The 18,495-nt window shown below is 38.8% G+C and overlaps 1 protein-coding gene across 5 annotated transcripts in view; it reads left to right on the forward strand.

The window, feature by feature from the left end:
* Positions 1-502: 502 nt before the first annotated feature.
* C11H3orf67 (chromosome 11 C3orf67 homolog) overlaps positions 503-18,495 on the forward strand; it is a 75,211-nt gene continuing 57,218 nt past the window's right edge. For 3 of the 5 annotated variants that reach the window (XM_032120448.1, XM_032120450.1, XM_032120451.1), the window contains exons 1-6: positions 503-567; positions 1,484-1,701; positions 7,800-7,887; positions 10,104-10,193; positions 10,680-10,773; positions 12,717-12,789. In XM_032120448.1, coding sequence (XP_031976339.1) covers positions 7,852-7,887; positions 10,104-10,193; positions 10,680-10,773; positions 12,717-12,789 — 293 coding nt within the window. In that variant the 5' untranslated portion in view covers positions 503-567; positions 1,484-1,701; positions 7,800-7,851. The other 2 variants (XM_032120449.1, XM_032120452.1) reach the window with 2 other exon arrangements.

Here is an 18,495-nt window from a genome sequence, read left to right on the forward strand (position 1 = left end):
CTTGTTCCCAGAGATTTTTGAAGCCATCGGGAGGTGTTTGTCTGTACTTGCCAGTGATGTTAAACTAATGGGGCCGTCCTTCTTGCTTTCTTCTCGTAGGGAAAAATGCCAGACCTCCGAGGCCAGTGTAATTCCTTAAAAACCAAGGACTTTGATATGGCTGCTGTAGCTCATCCTTCATCCCTCTCACAAAAAAAAAAAAAAAAAAAAAAAGAAACAAAACAAAACAAAAAATTTTAGAGAATGAAGCCTTAAAGGGTAAAGGGCAAATATATTTAATGAGTTGACATGTCAACGACATTTGCGCTCGCGGGACCTGCACGGGCCCTGGGTGTCACGGCGTCATTTCACACACGCTGGGGGCCAGCAGAGGCTCTGCGGCAGCCCCGGCCAGGTGTGAGGGACTTGGTTGCGGGGGCGGGGACCGCGGGCAGCGCAGCCGCCGCCAGACACCGGCACCCCCCGCACCCCCAAGGGGCCGCCGCCGGCGAGCCCGAGCCGGTACCGGCCCTCAGGGGCCGCCCCGCCCGCGCCGCCATCTCCAACGGCCCCGCCGCCCTCACGCAGGTGAGACCCGGCGGGGACGGAGCTCCCCAGGCTCGGCGGCCCCGGCCCCAGTTCCGATCCCCATCCTGACGCCGACTGCGATCCTGAACCCAACAGCAGCTCCGGCGGAGGGGCGGGGGGGGGCCGCGGCCGTGCCGCTGTAGCTGCGCAGGGAAGGGGGGGCCGCAGGTTGTCGTGGGTGTTGTGTCAAAGCGTTTTGTGGTCCTATTTTTATAAAGCAAGAGTTCCGATTTTAAGTTCTTTTTCCCCTTAATTCTGCACGTTATGCATAAAAGCCGTTCTGCTTCGCGCGTTGGAGCACCAGTAGTTTTGCAATAGCTTATTAATGGTCTTCTTGCCCATTTATTATGCTAACTTGTATTTTGAGAAAATATATAGCGGTGTTACAAACCCAGCTTTAAATATTTAATGTGTGGAATTCATTTGTCTGGGAGATACTAAAACCTTTCATCAGTGATGAACTGCTTTCCCTGGCGTGTCCCAGCCGCCATAAATCAGCTCTGGCTTTGGGCCCATGATGGTGAGTTATATGTATCAACAGTCGTGGGTCTAAGCCTGCGTGCCCTGCCAAAAATAGTGTATTCGTGTCATTTTTCAATGCAAATTAGTAGTAAGTGCAAATTCACTTTATTTTGCTTCACGAATTTGACTTTAGAATAGAAAATCTTAAATAAACACAGCTTTTCCAACATCGGGATATTTATCAGAAACATGTATTCATATACTTATGTAAATAGTGCCTTTTAAAACAAGGGACTAACCATGACTATGAAGGGGTTTAGGTTTGTGTGAGTCTGACCATCCCTGTCTCTCCTGAATTTAGAACAGTGCTTAGTACTAATTAGATTAAGAAAGCATGAAGGTCTGTTTGCATTTGCTGTTCATGAAATACTCTTTTTGCTTATTACTTTCAAAGGACCAATTGTTGGAATCCTGGGGCTACATAAACACCAAATATTATTGAAAAATACATAAGAAGCTGTCATAGAACGGAGATATTTCTGCGGAGTCCTAAGTGGCTTGTGTGAATGGAAAGAATAAGGGGCACTTTGGACACTGCTACTTTATTATCAATTATAAGAAACATGGTGAAACTAATGATCAAAGTCACTGCACAAACCAAGGCATCACAAGGTAAATCCTGATAGGACTCTATTCAAAGATAAGTATCTTTAATTGTTGCTTAACTTTATAAGTTACATTCTTGATTGTTTGTCATTGACTGATACCTTAAGCCTGTATTTCCAGTTGGACTGACATACTAAAGTACATGGTTCAGGGCAATAAAAAAGTAAGTTTGATCTGTGACTGAAAAATGAGAAAGCTACTAGTTTATGGCATTCTACAAAGATGCCATAAAATTCCTATTTATTTCATAACTATGCAAAAAATTGAGGACTTGCATTTCAAATTGCTGTTGATTTTTTTTAAATAGTCCCTCTGGATTTTAAATGCTCTTGATGTTTAGAATTTCTGGAGGGACTGGGAAGGGGAAAGGTGAAAAGAGGAAAAATACTGCAACTATCAATTTTCCAGACCATTCTCTGCTTTAAGAATAGGTTACTATTATTAAAGACAATAATACTTGATGCAAAATGAAAACACATTTTAACATTACCTCAGTAATTACATGACAAATACATCATTCACTTAATGTTGGTAGTGGCTACCAATCTTAATAGCAAAGGTAATTTCTAGTCTTCATTTGTAGTAATGAAATTTGATAAGTTATAATTAAGCAATATATGAGCAAAGATGTGTTGCAATGTCACTTGCAGTATTTTTCCTGCCTTTTTGAAAAACAAATTGACATTTTGCTGATTTCACAGAGGTGTTTACAATTATCAGCTTTGTAGCTGAATGACTCATCCAAACACAAATGCTTAAAAACTTTGGGTCTAGTTTACTTTCCACTGAAGTTAGGAAGAGGTTATGAATTTGGTACCTACAACAGTCATCAGTTTTCTGAGTCTGCATAAAATATGTTCTGCAAATTAGCAGTGTAGCGGGTTGAGTTCGAAACCGGGCGGAAACACCAATTAAATGTAGTGGTTTTGATTCAAAATATCCATTATTTACTTATTTTTCTTCTGTGAGATAAGAATTAGGAGAAAAGCAAAGCAGGCACAAACCTTAAACAGTTGCAGTACAATGAAAGAGCTTTATTACTAACAGAATTAAAAGTAAAGAGAAAACAACAAAACAAAATTAAAGTAAATTCCCCCCCCCCCCCCTCTTTCCAGCACTTCTCTCCTTTTATCCAGCTCACACAAGGGATAACAGAACATGGGATGTTAGTCAGTGTTGCAGTTCTTGAAAAGTCTTTTCTCTTATGCTTAAGGAAGAAAAGGTTTTCCTTCAGTTGCACATGGTTCCCAAACTGCCGCCAATAGCAGACCCGCCCGGAAACAAACAGTCTGCTGTGTGTAGAACATCTCTCCCATGAAGAATTTCACAGTTCATTCATACTACAAAACATGGGCCATCACATGGGGTTATTCATCTTTTTAAGGATAAGTTCTTTTGGCCTGCACACAGAGGCTTTTCTTCGCCACAAGTCTCTAACAGCCTCTTACTACTTCTATATAGCCTGGCATAGGCATTCTTCACAATCTTCACAGGCACACGAGGATACTCCATCCCCCCATGTTCTTTCATTGGATTAAAGAGACAAACAGTTTGTGGTATTACAGTTTCTTACCACGGCATGCAAGAAGGTTTCTTTTAAGCTGCGCGCCAGAATCGCGGCACCGCCCTCTTTTCTCCTGTCGCCATTTCCAGCTCCGTCCCACCGGACTCACTTCCCTTTCTCTCTGACTCTGAAGCCTCCACGTTGAAGGGTGTTCTTGTTCGGGCTTTACGGTGGGGAAAGCCTCGCTCCCTCTGTGCTGCTGGCTGCGTGGTGTCCTCTTCAGTTCAGCACGAAGTGTGCTGGCTGCAGACAGGAAGCTCTGCCGGCTCCCGCTGGCTCCGCCGGCTCCGCATGGAGAGGAGAGGGACCCGCCTGTCCCCAGAAGCCGCGCTGGATGGGTTTAGCTGTGGCAGTCCATGGCTGGTTTGAGCTGCCTGCGGCTCTGGGACAGCTCCCCCCAGCGACCCAGGGTCCGTGCCGTGGTGCTGAGAAAGGGGGAAAGGGGCAGTGGCCCCGGCCCGGCCCAGCGGGGCCGGGAGGCTCGGAGCCCCCCCACCTTCCAGCAGGCGAGCTCCGACCAAAAAGGGGAAGTCCCGCCTTTCTGTGTGGTTTAAATATGTAAATTGTGAGAAGCGTAATTGGTCTTAAAGACTGTCCATCAACTCAGGGTCAACCCAACACATTCCACCCCTCGCTTCTTAAAATTTACATATCCAAAAGTTACTTAAAATAGCAAAACCAGAGCTAAAAGAAAACAAATTACATAAACCTCCACCCCTAGAATTTTTACCACTACTACAAAGCAAATTTCTTCTATTATTCTACTTAATGTTATAACTTTCTACTTGCTCTGCTTATTATTTTCTCCTAATTAATCTTCATCTCACAGCGCTCATTAATTGCCCGCATTCTCCACCATTGATGTAGCGGGTTGAGTTCGAAACCGGGCGGAAACACCAATTAAATGTAGTGGTTTTGATTCAAAATATCCATTATTTACTTATTTTTCTTCTGTGAGATAAGAATTAGGAGAAAAGCAAAGCAGGCACAAACCTTAAACAGTTGCAGTACAATGAAAGAGCTTTATTACTAACAGAATTAAAAGTAAAGAGAAAACAACAAAACAAAATTAAAGTAAATTCCTCCCCCCCCTCTTTCCAGCACTTCTCTCCTTTTATCCAGCTCACACAAGGGATAACAGAACATGGGATGTTAGTCAGTGTTGCAGTTCTTGAAAAATCTTTTCTCTTATGCTTAAGGAAGAAAAGGTTTTCCTTCAGTTGCACATGGTTCCCAAACTGCCGCCAATAGCAGACCCGCCCGGAAACAAACAGTCTGCTGTGTGTAGAACATCTCTCCCATGAAGAATTTCACAGTTCATTCATACTACAAAACATGGGCCATCACATGGGGTTATTCATCTTTTTAAGGATAAGTTCTTTTGGCCTGCACACAGAGGCTTTTCTTCGCCACAAGTCTCTAACAGCCTCTTACTACTTCTATATAGCCTGGCATAGGCATTCTTCACAATCTTCACAGGCACACGAGGATACTCCATCCCCCCATGTTCTTTCATTGGATTAAAGAGACAAACAGTTTGTGGTATTACGGTTTCTTACCACGGCATGCAAGAAGGTTTCTTTTAAGCTGCGCGCCAGAATCGCGGCACCGCCCTCTTTTCTCCCATCGCCATGCTCAGCTCCGTCCCACGGGACTCACTTCCCTTTCTCTCTGACTCTGAAGCCGCCATGTTGAAGGGTGTTCTTGTTCAGGCTTTACGGTGGGGAAAGCCTCGCTCCCTCTGTGCTGCTGGCTGAGTGGTGTCCTCTTCAGTTCAGCACGAAGTGTGCTGGCTGCAGACAGGAAGCTCTGCCGGCTCCCGCTGGCTCCGCCGGCTCCGCATGGAGAGGAGAGGGACCCGCCTGTCCCCAGAAGCTGCGCTGGATGGGTTTAGCTGTGAGCAGTCCATGGCTGGTTTGAGCTGCCTGCGGCTCTGGGACAGCTCCCCCCAGCGACCCAGGGTCCGTGCCGTGGTGCTGAGAAAGGGGGAAAGGGGCAGTGGCCCCGGCCCGGCCCAGCGGGGCCGGGAGGCTCGGAGCCCCCCCACCTTCCAGCAGGCGAGCTCCGACCAAAAAGGGGAAGTCCCGCCTTTCTGTGTGGTTTAAATATGTCAATTGTGAGAAGCGTAATTGGTCTTAAAGACTGTCCATCAACTCAGGGTCAACCCAACACAAGCAGATAACCTGCCTTGTCAATTTGTGTATCAGTTTAAAACACAACTGCATTGATGACAAATTTTAAGCCTGGTATTAGTCCCTGAAATACTGGTAGTAGTCCCTGAAAGAGATGAGTTACTTTTTTCAGTCTCAGAACTGATAACTTTTTATACAGTGACTTTTAGTTTAGAATTCCTCAGGTTTATGTAGTCCTAATATTTTTCCCTAAGATGTAATAAGGCATAACAGAACTGCAGAATATATGAGGGCTGTGCTAGGTGCATTATGCTTGGCAAATCTGAAACTGATCTTTAAAGCAAAAGTTAGTGAAAGTACTTTGACCCAAGTAGAAAGCAGTGTATTCCTCTGCATCTCCTTCACTTTAAATTAATAATAAATAAAAACTGGGTGATGGTGAAATCCTTAGTCCTAGAATGACAAGTGCCTCAGAGTGTGAGTTACAGGGAGACACTCATCGTAAATATGTCCTGCAGGAGGGCTTGGCTCCTGTCTCTTATTCCCTACTGGTCCTTCACACTTTGCTCTGGCAAAGGGAATCAAAACAGTAGGTCACTGAGATTAGTTTCATGGTGCCACTGCTTCTCACTAAGATGTGAATCATACAATTTTGAGTAGCTCTGGCTTGTTTAAAGGCTGTAGATAATAACAAAGATGTGGCTGCAGACAGAAAAGTGAACAGTGATTTCAGAAATAAGTGATCTTTATGTTAAGTGAATATTTAGAGAGAAGGAAAGTCTAATACACTCGCTTTAGAAGTGCATTTTTTAAAATATATTTCTAAAATGTCTAGTTCATAATTAAGTCTCTCAATATAACTATTAATGTAGTAATTTTTTAAAAAAAAATTAAGCCACCAAGTGGAAAATTTGTATAGAAAATGGTCTAAAACATGGAAACTGGTGTTTTAGAAGTGCAGTGACAATATTAGTAAAATTTGATCAAAATACTAATTACAAGTTTTGATAGGCCTGTTATAAATGCTGTGGTTTATAATTTCATTTTCCTTATAATAAAAAGTAAAAATTAACTACTATTTCTGGCAGCATCATGGGATAAGTTCATAATATCTGATTGTTTTTCCATTTTTATTTTATTTACAGACAACTTTAAGATTTAATTATTGCTGATTAAAATAATTGTGAATAAATATCAATAGATTTCATCACATTTTCATGAATGAGTGATTTACTTCTTGAAATAGAATGCTGCTCTAATCCTTTAAATGGATTCATTCTTCATGAACTCATGCATATTGTCACTGAATTTCTAGTACATTTGTAGTCATATTCATATTTCATAATTTTTTTAAGCTTTGTTACTTTTTGATTGTGAGACTTGAGCTGTTCATTATGAGAAGCTGTATTTATAATCACCTGGTCAGCATATTGTTACTCTTTGTTAAGAAACTGGTTGCAGTCTGAAAAAATATCCAGTAATTAAAAATAAATTAATTCTTAAGTTGTTTGTACCCAAACTGAACAGGAACAGAATAAAGTATTTCAAATAAAAGTGAGGCAGAGTCTTGTGAAAGGATTTTTCTGTGAGTTGAGAAGCACTTTCAGTTCTCAGTGAAGGTGCTTGTTGTCTCTTGTGGCTGATTCACCCTGTCTGTGGAGAGTGACAACTTCCTTTGTGTTCAGGGTCTCTTCACTTTCTGTTGATGCCAGGTGAGCCCAGACACTCAGCGTGATCAAAGAGGAATGTAGGAGGCTTCCAGTATCAGTCCCTTCCCTTCCCACTGTTCTGATTCTATAACTGCAAGCATGTCTTAATTCACAGTGACTTGAGCAGCCCTCAAATAACTGAAGTGCTTGGTTTGAGTCATACAGTAATCATCCTCAAAGAAGAGTGCTGAATGTGAAAGAAGATAACTTGTCTCAGGAGTCTCTGCCAAATACCTCTAGATGAAGAGATTTCTCCTGCAGCTGCTCCACGTTTCTGCTTTTCTATATTGAATGTTAAGCTCCTCTTCAATGGATTCTAATGTTTTCCAGTGGGCACTTGATAACAAAGAACAATAAAAGATATATATCAAAGATGATTTCTAAGAATTTTTAAAGAATGAGGAAGTCTTCATTGATTAAAAATAGGGCCTGACGTAAATGTACTAGTTTTACTTGGAATATAAGAGAAGGCGGCCCTGAGTACTTGATGCACAAAGAGAATATTTTCCAAGACACCGTCAATATTAATATTATTTTGGTGTTAATTCTTTTGCAGTAGCACTCTGAGGCAGTTGATATACATTTCTACTCTGAAAAATACTTTATAATAGTATTCACATATTTTAAAATATGGCTGGAGTGTCATTATAGGATTTTTTCCTGTCAAATCCTAAATAAAGTTGTTTGTTTGTTTTTCAGCATAGCTTGCAAGTGTCTTTACTATATGAGAAGCTAAAATTATTTTCTGCTTATGAAAGCTGGAAAAATGTTCAAAAACCACTATCAGGTAAAACATAAATAATTTTATTTTTTACCCATTTTCATTTCATCTCTGAGAGAGCTCAATTAAAATGGCTTATCTTGAGAGGCAAAAAGTCCAGCTACAGGAGTATTTTGGAGTGTTTCATTATTCAGTATTTTTATAGAAGTGTTACGAAGTAGTGGGTAGCTGCTGATGCTGTCAGGTCTAGAATGGGCACCAACATGGGTTTGCCAGTGGCTTTTGTTCTTTACCCTTGTGGGCCAGGGAAGGCACATCTGCTTCCATGCCGTCATGGAAGGAGTCCCAGCTCCTAAGGTGTAGTCAGAAAAGGGGGTTGGTTTATTCTCTTGGTCCAGCACAAGCTTGTGACAACAGCAGTCACGTCATTTGGAACTTCATTATCACTTTTTACTCTTTTCTGGCCTCTCTTTCCACCACACTTTGCCTCCCTTTCTCTGCACTAGTCCCATCCCAAGAGAACAACCCACCCCAACTACATTTTCCCCACTGGTCCCAGATGTGCTACTTCTGTACCCAAAATTGGTGTTTCTGATGCTGTTCCCTAGGCTGTGTCAGCTTTTCATGGAATTTCTGATGCCTAGCTGCCACTGGCTTTGCAGGATTGTGCTCCCCAAAGATGCCCCATACTCCCCTCCAGTTGATTGTGGAGTTTGGCAGTTTCTTGCCTAACTTCACTGGGGCCCCCCATGAGACCCAACCATCTTTCACAGCTCCAAGTAACTTTTGTCAGCTTCTTGCATCAGTGTTTGTTTGATATTTTCTCATGTCATGTCTGATCCTTTTCCATGTCCTGTCCACTCAAATCAGGGCCAACTCAAGGCCTGTGCGATTAACAAAATGTATTTGTAAAGATGGAAGAAAAAGCCTCGTTTAAGATTTGCTGCAAGCACATACAACTTGGCAGTTAAAAATCTTTTTTAACTTTTTGAGAGCTTGATCCTGTAGTCCTTAAATAAATCAGGTAACTTGGAAATTGATAATATACCATATTAAAAAATTCATCCATTATAAGTATAAAAAAGATTTTGAGTGCAGTTTATGGAATGCCATTTTGAATTTCCTTAGAACTTGCTAAGTCCAGTCACTGGGATCAGCTGTGTGGCTGGAGCTGCCAGGTGCATGTGGGCAGAGAAAAATACCTAATTCATATACAGTGCAGAGTTGATGTTCTCTGAAAAACTAATCTGAGGAGCGTTTCTTTTGCTTGCCCCTCTTGCTCATTCTGACTTGCGGGCAATTGCTTGGGCAGCTGAGCATAAAGAGAATTGTGGAGTGCAGGCAGCTAGAAATGAGAAGGGAATGGCAGAGTTGTAATGATTGATTAGGTCAACCATGCTGCTGAAAAATGCTTAGCAAACTGTAGGCTGAGTGCATCAGATGTCACAAAAAATGCAACATCAAATGAGAAAAATATAGAAGCAAGTAATTCCCTAAGCAGAGGAGATAAAGCCAACCTCCCCAAGAGCCTATGTTTAGATTCCTTGATATCTAATAGGGCACCTGCTCTGTGTCAGGAGTGTTCACCTGACAGGGACATCCATAATAATCTTTTTCCAGTAATAATTCTCTGTTGCCTCATGAAGGCTGTAGCCCTTACCTTTTCATGGTGATACTGACTGGAACAGATCTACCACCAGGCCACATAAATTGGCCAGAAAAATTAGTAAATTTTTGTTTGCTCAAATCAGGCTGGAATTTGGTAACTAGTAGAAAAGTTACTGCAAAATAGATAGGCCAAGCCATTCACATATGTAGACAAATGGTGTAAACTTCATTTCCATTGGAAATCAGACAAAACATCCAATCTGTAGCACCTTTTATTTTTCAGCAGCAGGTTTTAAAACTCATTTCATTTGGCAAATCATATAAATAAATCTTATCTAAATATAGATTAGTCATCTCCTGCATGGTTTTAGAATATTTACAATAATTTTGCTTTTAACAGAATGACAGTATAAATAAAATCATTTAAAATACTCCATAGTATTCCTTCAATTTTATCTTCTGATCCTCTAGTAAAGCCAAGTATTGACTACGTGAATTGATGTATTATAGTAGTCTAGAAGCTGTTATTGATATTGTGCTTTCTGACTGATCAGTAATGCTGACTGTGGTAACAGCATGATACAGAGAGGGATTCTTAGGTTCTCATCTTGACCTGAGAGCATTTGAGCTGAGCATTTGGCTGGATGATGTATCCTTAAAACATTTTGTCATAGGGTGGCCGGTTTGTTGAAGTATTCAGTGCTCAAGGCAAGAACCCAGGAGCAAAATGGAAGATATTTGGCAACCCATCAGCTATATCAAAAGTAAGTTTTTTAAGAAATCTATAAAACCTAGAGTATAAACCAGAAATATGTGAATGAAGCTTAAAATTAGAAGGTAATGAGGGCTTTGACCTGATAGTGGAGTTGTCACTTGCAGTTCTGTCATTATGACAGACTAAATGACTACTTAAATTAGTTCTATATGCCTGCTTGCAGACTGAGTTGGTTACAGTGTACTTTTACAGTTTAAATATCTAGACAGTAATTTTGATACTCTGGTAACCAATTAATTGAGCTTTGCACACTGAATCATGAGTCCTTTTTGTCAGCATTATTTGTTCATAAAACACACAAGTAAAAAACAGATTTATATGGATTATATTTTTGCCATCAAATTTGGATCAGTCACACTTGCAGTGCCATCTGCATTTTCTGATTAAAAAAAATAGCTTTGCATGTTAGTAGCATCGTTGGTTGTCAGGAGGAGAATTCTATCAGGATGCTTATGTTTGTTATTCCTTTTTGTAGGAATATGACAAAGAACTTAAAGGCTTTGTTTTTGTACTTGAAGGAAACAGTCTAATCAACAAAATGAAGCTACCAAAGGAAACTAGACAAACCTGTGAGTATCAAAGAATTAAATGTCTGTGATGTTGTTCTGATTATTACATCAGTCTTACACTGGAATGTAAACTTACATTATTCTCCCTTAGTTCAGGCATAATTCAGCATAGGAAAAGTGGGTTTTTTCATTTCAATTTTTAATTTTTTTTCATTTTTTTCATTTTCATTTTTTAGCAGGTCAGTCACAAACAAGTATAATTACAGAAATGCCATATTAGAGTAAGTGCTGTAGGGAAGATCTTACATGTCCTGGTGCTGCCAAGTTCAATTCTGTACCTGATTCTGCTGCAGACCACTGTCTGATAAATAACTTCTGACTCCATTCAGCACTTACTAAAGTCACTAATTCAACTGGCATTGATGAATGTGAAATAGGTTCCTGTCCCCTTTCTCATTTTACTTTTTAGAGAATTTTTACTTTTGTATCAAATAAGCACTAGCGGTACAAGAAAATTACAGCCAAATTTCCACTGTGTTTGTGTAAGGAGTGTTTAAGGGTAGTGTGGAGTGTTTTCCCAGGATGTCTGTTGCACTACAATAAACCAGTCTGCAATACAGCAATCACCATACGCCTTAAACTCCATGACAGGGTGTTGTACCTTATAAGGCTTGTAGGAGTGAATTGAGCTGGTTTAGAATTAACTAAATCAACTGGTTTTGAAAAAAAATTGAGATGGTGATTTTAAACAAATGGAATGGGAATCTTCTAGTATACTTCTAATGCAGGGTGTACAGTAAGACATAAGTTTTTTCCAATAAACAAAAAAAAAGGAATAAATTTTTCGGTCTGGTCATGCAGTAAGGCCTTGAAGTCTAGTCTGATTTTCATAAAAGAAATTGGCTATTATCTTCATTAAAATAAATATTAATGCAATGTATATTTTTGAGAAATCTCATTCATTTTCAATCATACAATGAACTACTATAGCAAATACTAGTAAACAATTGAAAGAAAAAAATTCCTAGCTGTTGCTAAACATTAAAATGAGGATTAAGAATTAATTTTGTGGGTAATCACTGCTAAAAATAGTTTGGTTTTAAATTTACTTTAGCTGCTGCTGCAATAATGCAGTCAGGTTTCCATCTGTTACCATTCTGTTCCCTTCTGTCTTGGTCTCTTCCTCTCTTGAGGTGTATGTACCTCAAGTATTTAATTTATCAAGTATATGCTCTCCCAGTTGCACTGTAACTTTGTATACTCTTCCAAAATAAAAGGTACCATATATGCAAATCTAATTTGAAGTTTTAAGGTGTCATTTGGCCCTCAAAAGAAGAAAGTTCTGATCTGTAATTTTCAAAAGAGGAGCCAATGTTTCTGTTCAGTCTTGTGAAGTCAGTGAAAAGCAGCCTGTATCCTCCCTGATGGAATACCTAAGAAAACAACATATGGTTCAGTTCAGGCAGCTTTGTACTGTTTTCCCTTGATAGGGAGCTACCTGAATTTTTTTTTGCTCCCTCAGTCAAGCTCCTTTGCTATTGTTCTAAAAATCAGAAGTCTCCACTGAGCAGTGTTGTCATGATCTGAATTGCATTCTTACCCAAGAGTTTTTTCAAGTTGTTTAACAAGGTGTACATTGTCACCAACATGAGTGCAAGTTTAACATGACTATAAGATAATCTTGATAGGAAAGTATTACTTCATTTTATAATTCTTACAGGATATTTATTGTCTTCATGCTCTTGGAAACAAAAATTGTAAGCTAAAAGAAGGTTCCTTTTGCTTTCATGAGAATTCCACCAAAGCCACAGGTGGGACTTTTAAAACAATACTTTTATTGCAGTTTGAATTGGATTTCTTCAGGTTTTTCTTGTGTTCATATGTTGTGTGAACCTTGGGAAATAGGGTTGCAGGAGCATAGCTTATGGTACAAAATTGAAATGCTGGATACTGAAACGTGCATCTCCATGCACACAGCACTTTTTTTTTTTTCCTGTTTCTAGTGGGACTGATGCAGCAATTTCTGACACTTCAGATTTTTGTGCCATTGGGAAAAGACTTCTCCACTGAGTTACTGTAAGATGCATAAAATTTCCTTCAATACTTAAAGTGAATTCTTGATTGCAGTCATTAATTGTGGTGGCATATTTTGCATTAAAGCATGGTGACTTGTCAAGTCAATAAAAAGTAATTAAGCTAATGAGATCATTATTTCTTAGATGTTTTAAATAGTGACATTCCTTTGAAGACAGAACAAACTATAAAAAATCCTGAATTAAGGTGAAAAATCTGAAGAAATGGGACGCAAGTTTATCAAACCTAAGAAAACACCGGTGCATGAGGACTGCCTGAAAATTCCTAAGAGACTTATGAAAAAGCCATAAGAGGGGGCCCTTTGGTCCAGGGCAGAAAGAAATACATATTCTAATAACTGGGGGAGAAAAACACAACCAAACAAATGCTAAAAAGCTAGTACAACAAATGGAGTGCTCAACTGGTATAATTATTTTCACACAGTGAAGAAGGAGAGATACAGCAGAAACAGACTTTTTTATTAGTTCGGTGTGAAATTATTTGACAGAGTTTTAAACTTGGGCAGTTGTCAGGCTTTGGACAACATTTCTCCCCTAGTGACACCATCTGTTTATATATAAACAGCACAACTCACTCAGCTTTGTAGCCTGTAGAATATCTGAGACTTGGATTAACAAAAGAAATATTAGGCTGTTAGAAGCCCTGCAAGAAAAAATGGGTTGAATGATATGCAATTAAATTGTGTAAAGTGAAAGAAGGATTTTATTTTTGTTTGACTTTCTGTAAGTTTGCATTTAAAGGGACGAAGAGACAAAACAGGATATGTAATGCAGCAAACAGAGACCAAATACCAAGTACTAAACTAAAACCAAGATTTGCTTCTCATGGGCATCCTGTAGGCAGGGGCAGAGACTTAATGACAGGTGCAGGAGTTCAGATTTTTCTATAGTGTCATATTGAGTTTGATTGTTTTGGGTGTTTGCCACCTTCTTAACAAGAACCTCTTTTCCACTTCTACTAATTTTATTTTTCTCACGGCTTGCTTTTTTTTGATAAAAACATTTTCTATCACCTCTCCCACCCTTATTTGTCTTTTCTCTTTCCAGTTTATATTTAGACTTTACATTTTCTTCATCTTTTCTCTCTACTTCCTGTTCCTATCTTCACTATGTTCCTCTTATAAAAGCAAATATATATTCTTATAATATTCTTAGGAACTTGTGTACATTTAAATACATGTATTTTGTATTTGCTATATATATATTTTATGTAATATATACTATATTATTAAAATGCCCTAGGGTATATTACCATGTCCCACAGCCGTAGGGAGGAGGAGAGAAGATCCAGCAGGCAGGAATTGTGCAGGAAGATTGATTTATTTAATTATTTTACAAACTCTTTTATAGACTTTTTTCTTCATAGTCTAATTGGACAAAGGATCAACCACCCCTTGGGGTGATTGGCTAAAATCCTAAAACATCCATTGTCAAAATATTTTTCTACTGTACCATAAACAAGACTTTTCAAGGTTGCAGGTGTTTCATTGTTTATAGAACTCTGCTACTCTCTTCTGTGAGAGAGAAAAGTCTCTCACGGACTTAGAAAATAGCAAGAAAATCCTTGCTAGCAGCATTTTTATATCCACACTATATTGCTATATACTGTATATAATCTAAACTGTATTAACTATATATTCTCTCTGTAGCTCCAGTGACTTTGAATGAAGGTGTTTATATCTTAAAAGTACAATATTAGTTGTACCCCACTTAGTGCAACTATAGAAAAAGTTAATAAAACTTCTTTAAAAATAGTTTTAATAGTAAGTTTTGTATTTGTAATCAGCTATAACTTACTTGTACCCATAAAGTCCTTCAAGACTTGCAGAATAGACTATGCATAATTTTATCCTAGCAGACTGAAGATAATCCAGTAAATATCAAAGTCCTTCTTGCTTCGTGTGACTGCCATTCATTTCCCTTCATTTCAGATGTTTCAAAAGAAATCTCTTGCTTGTGTGCAGACAGAATATTGTATTGTTGCTTCCTGAAGTTTAGTGTTCAAAGATGGTTTCTTACACAACCTGAATATTTAGTGCTGAATCTTTGAGCAGCTTCAAGTGAAAATTGATAGCATACCAAGCTATGAAATTTACTTTATGTGAAAAACACTGACAAGTTTTGTAATAGCTGGGCATGAAGCTTTGTGTTGCATTTCTTGCTCTCCCATTCTGAGAGATGGAAATAGAAATTTAGTTTGAGCCTCATCCTCTTTTGCATTCTGTTCAGTGACTGATCTGGTCAGCAAACAAGAATTTCTTCAAGGCCATCCATCACTGCTGGCACCAGCTGAGCTAAACTTTCTAACTTGCTGCTGCCAACCAGTCATGCAAGATTCCTGTCATAAATACTGAAATGTGCAAACTACTGTCTGTATTAGCTGGTTTATCTTTCTTTGGAGGAAATTTAAGTAGAATTTTAGATACTTTTTTACATGGCATGATTAGATGAATACCACCACATTAACAATCAATGTATTGATCTGCATAAAAATGTGTAAAATAGATTGTGGATGAAAAATTTGATGAAGCATAATAAAATCACAACTAAGGTAGAGAGCATGTAATTTATGCAGCTTCTTTGGAGCAAATAATAGCAAAGCTATTAGTAATGCTGAATATAGCTGTCTGCTGCAAATGCAGTAGCCAGTTGTTAAATCTTCAGTGTTATGGATTTTGCTACTTTTCTAAGAAGCAAAGGTAACTCAATGCTTGAAGAAATATTTGCATGTAAAAGAAAACAGCATCTGGCTTGTGTTGTCATTTTTGCTTTAATTCCCAAATATGGACATGTGGGTGTTAGTACTTCTGCTTGGCATTTTGACAAGCACTCAAACATTTATTCCTAAAGAACTGTAATGCCAGTCATGGTCATGCTTTGTTTCTGATAGGGTTTTTCTCAGTGTTGGGTGTCACATGAAATCAGCACATTTTGTAATGGAAAGTTTTACAGCAAATGAGTAGAGCTGTTGATGTGAGGAAACAGACCTTGCAATTGTACCATAGCATCAAAAAAAAAAAAAAAAAAAAAAAAAAAAAAAAAAAAAAAGTCAACTGATCTGGTGTAAGAACAAACAAGGATGAGATGCTCAATTCCTGGTTGTGTACTGAAATATTTCTGAAATATTTTGTGGTCTTGTATGAGTCCCTGTGGATTACTCAGCCTTTTTTTTTTCCCAGTTCAGGTGTGGTACTTAGTCATCCATTGCTGCAGCTCTGAAGTCATGCTGCCTCTCTCAGTGATGGCCAATTCATGGTGCTTCAAACTTGTTTAAATCTTCGCATGGTAAACAGCTGTAAATCACATGTGGCATAGTTTGTAGCTGGGGAGGTCTGAGTTCTCTTATGAGATCCCCTCACCTCTGACATGACAACCTGCAGAGCAAACATGCCCACTGTCAGTGAAAACTGCTGCTCCGCCAAGTCCTGCCCCAAAGCCCAGACCTGGTGCTCGGTATTAACATGCCATGGGGTTCTGCTGTGTTGCCACTTCATAGAATCACGCAGTACCTTATGGACCATCTTTCCAGCCAGAATGTGCTGAGTGTCACATGATGGTTCATTCACTCTAACAATACTTGTCTCTTAATTTCTTAATTCTTCCTGATGTTTCAACCTCAAACCTTTCAACCTTTGCTCAGCTGGTAAAGCGCATATCAACAGGGTTGCTCAATTACTATCCCACTGTTCATAATCAAATTAGCTTTGCTTGCCACTAGCCTTTGCCAGCTCCAGAAGGCATCAGCTCTTGTTATATTCTGAATTAATGCAAGCTCTGTGAGAGTTTCAAACTCTGGAACATGCCTGATAAGTTTTCTGTTGAAGCTAGTTATGTATGGAGGAATCTGTAGGGAAAAGGGGTTAAAATCTCTTTTTTCCTGAAGTAGTTGTGCTTGCTGATAAGAAATCTTATTACAAGGCCTGTGAACAGTACAGTAGAACATATATTTTGGTACCATATTTCCTGTTTTCAAACAGTTGGTTCTATACATATAAGTTTATTACTTTGAGATTTTTAATAACCACAACATAGTAGGTTTTACAGGCATAGCTAATTTATTCATAGATACCGTAACCGTTTGAATTTATGTGAGTTAGGTGCTATCATAATCAGTCATCATTTTAGCTTTGCTGACAGAGATAATCATAAATTATTCCTGCTAACCTAAACACCCATCATGTTTTCAGATACAGAACAATATGAATCTAGGTTAGTCTTGCAAAACTTAGACCAACCTCTTAAAATTCAAAGCAGGACATAGTTCCTAATTCTATCATGTACATCTGAAATTATTGGAAGATTTTAGATGGAGACTGGAGGTAAACTTTATTGAATAGACTTAGCTGAAAAATTTTTTGAAATTCTGGTATTTAATAGCATGAGACATGTTCCTTGATTTTTTTGTGAAGCAGGAGTGAAATACAGAAACATTCTTAAAAGTATTTGGTTTGTTAAATTTCATAATTTACAAAGCAGATTTTAACTCATATATTTGTGTCTTGGGGTGACCTTATGATGTGTATCCCATATCGCTGCCCTATGCCCAGAAATTAATTTTTGTGCCTTTCTATGCCTTTAAACTGAGCCTGAGAGAGGGGAGGAAAAACTGAGCAAAACTTTTTCAAAGCAGTTTGCAGCTTGTTCAAGGTCACGCAGAGATAGAGACTTTTTTTCAGCTGCTGCAGGGGAGCGAGAGGGAAGGGAAGCACCCGGCTTGCTTTCCTTCCAGTCAGCTTTCGGCAGTTTTATTTCCCCAGCTCCTTTTCTTCCAGAGAGTTGAACTTTTGTTTTCCTGGGACTTTGTTTTTTTCCTTTTCTCTCTGCTGGACAGTTTCAACATCAGAATACATTGGGAGGACCTTCCACCAAGGCCTTGGCCCTGGAGGTGGGCCCACCACCCTTTCCCAGCTCCAAGGAGGGAGAGAGAGATCTACGGAAGGACTCTGAATTTTCCCCCAGGTTTCTCTCAGCAGGGCGAGGGATTTTATTATTTAGCATTATTATCCTTTTCATTTGTGTTTGTTAAATAAATGGTTTTTATCTCTTTCACCTTACTTGGAGGAAAATTTATTTTTTCCCGAACCTGGTGGGGGAGGGGTGGTTGTAGCCTGCCTTCTCTCAGAGGATGTATTTCTAAATTTGGCCAAACCGGAACTATTTGAAAGTAAAAATTTTTTAATAACTCTCCCAGTCATCACATCTCCTAGAACATTAGATGAAAGCAAAGTACTAATTATTTATATTTTGGTTGGTGGATCAATATAAGTAACATGAAGTAAACTAAATCCTGTTTATATTTGGTTGGTAAGGTTTGTTAGTCAGGATTTTCATATGCCAAATAAAGTAAATTCTGTTAGCAAGAAAGTTAATCTTGTCTTTTTAAAGGGAAGACTTCATAGTAATTCATAATAATTAGAATAAATGGTTTAAATATGAGAAATAACAGCTGTACTTAAGAGAACTGTTACATTAGCAGGTGCAAACATATCCTTTCCTTTGTCTGAAAAGGATGGATGAAAGGATGGATTGTCACCTTAGAACAGAAAATTCATGGAAAGAATAACAAAGTGGAAAAAATAACAGCCAATAAACTTAAAACAAAAAGCCAACAGAACTTGCTGCAGGCATAAATAACTGCATTATAGAGGTAATTTGTTTAGATTCTGGAAAAGAATTCAGCACTAAACTT

The sequence above is a fragment of the Corvus moneduloides genome, chromosome 11, assembly GCF_009650955.1.
Source record: "Corvus moneduloides isolate bCorMon1 chromosome 11, bCorMon1.pri, whole genome shotgun sequence".
NCBI classification, from domain to species: Eukaryota; Metazoa; Chordata; class Aves; order Passeriformes; family Corvidae; genus Corvus; species Corvus moneduloides.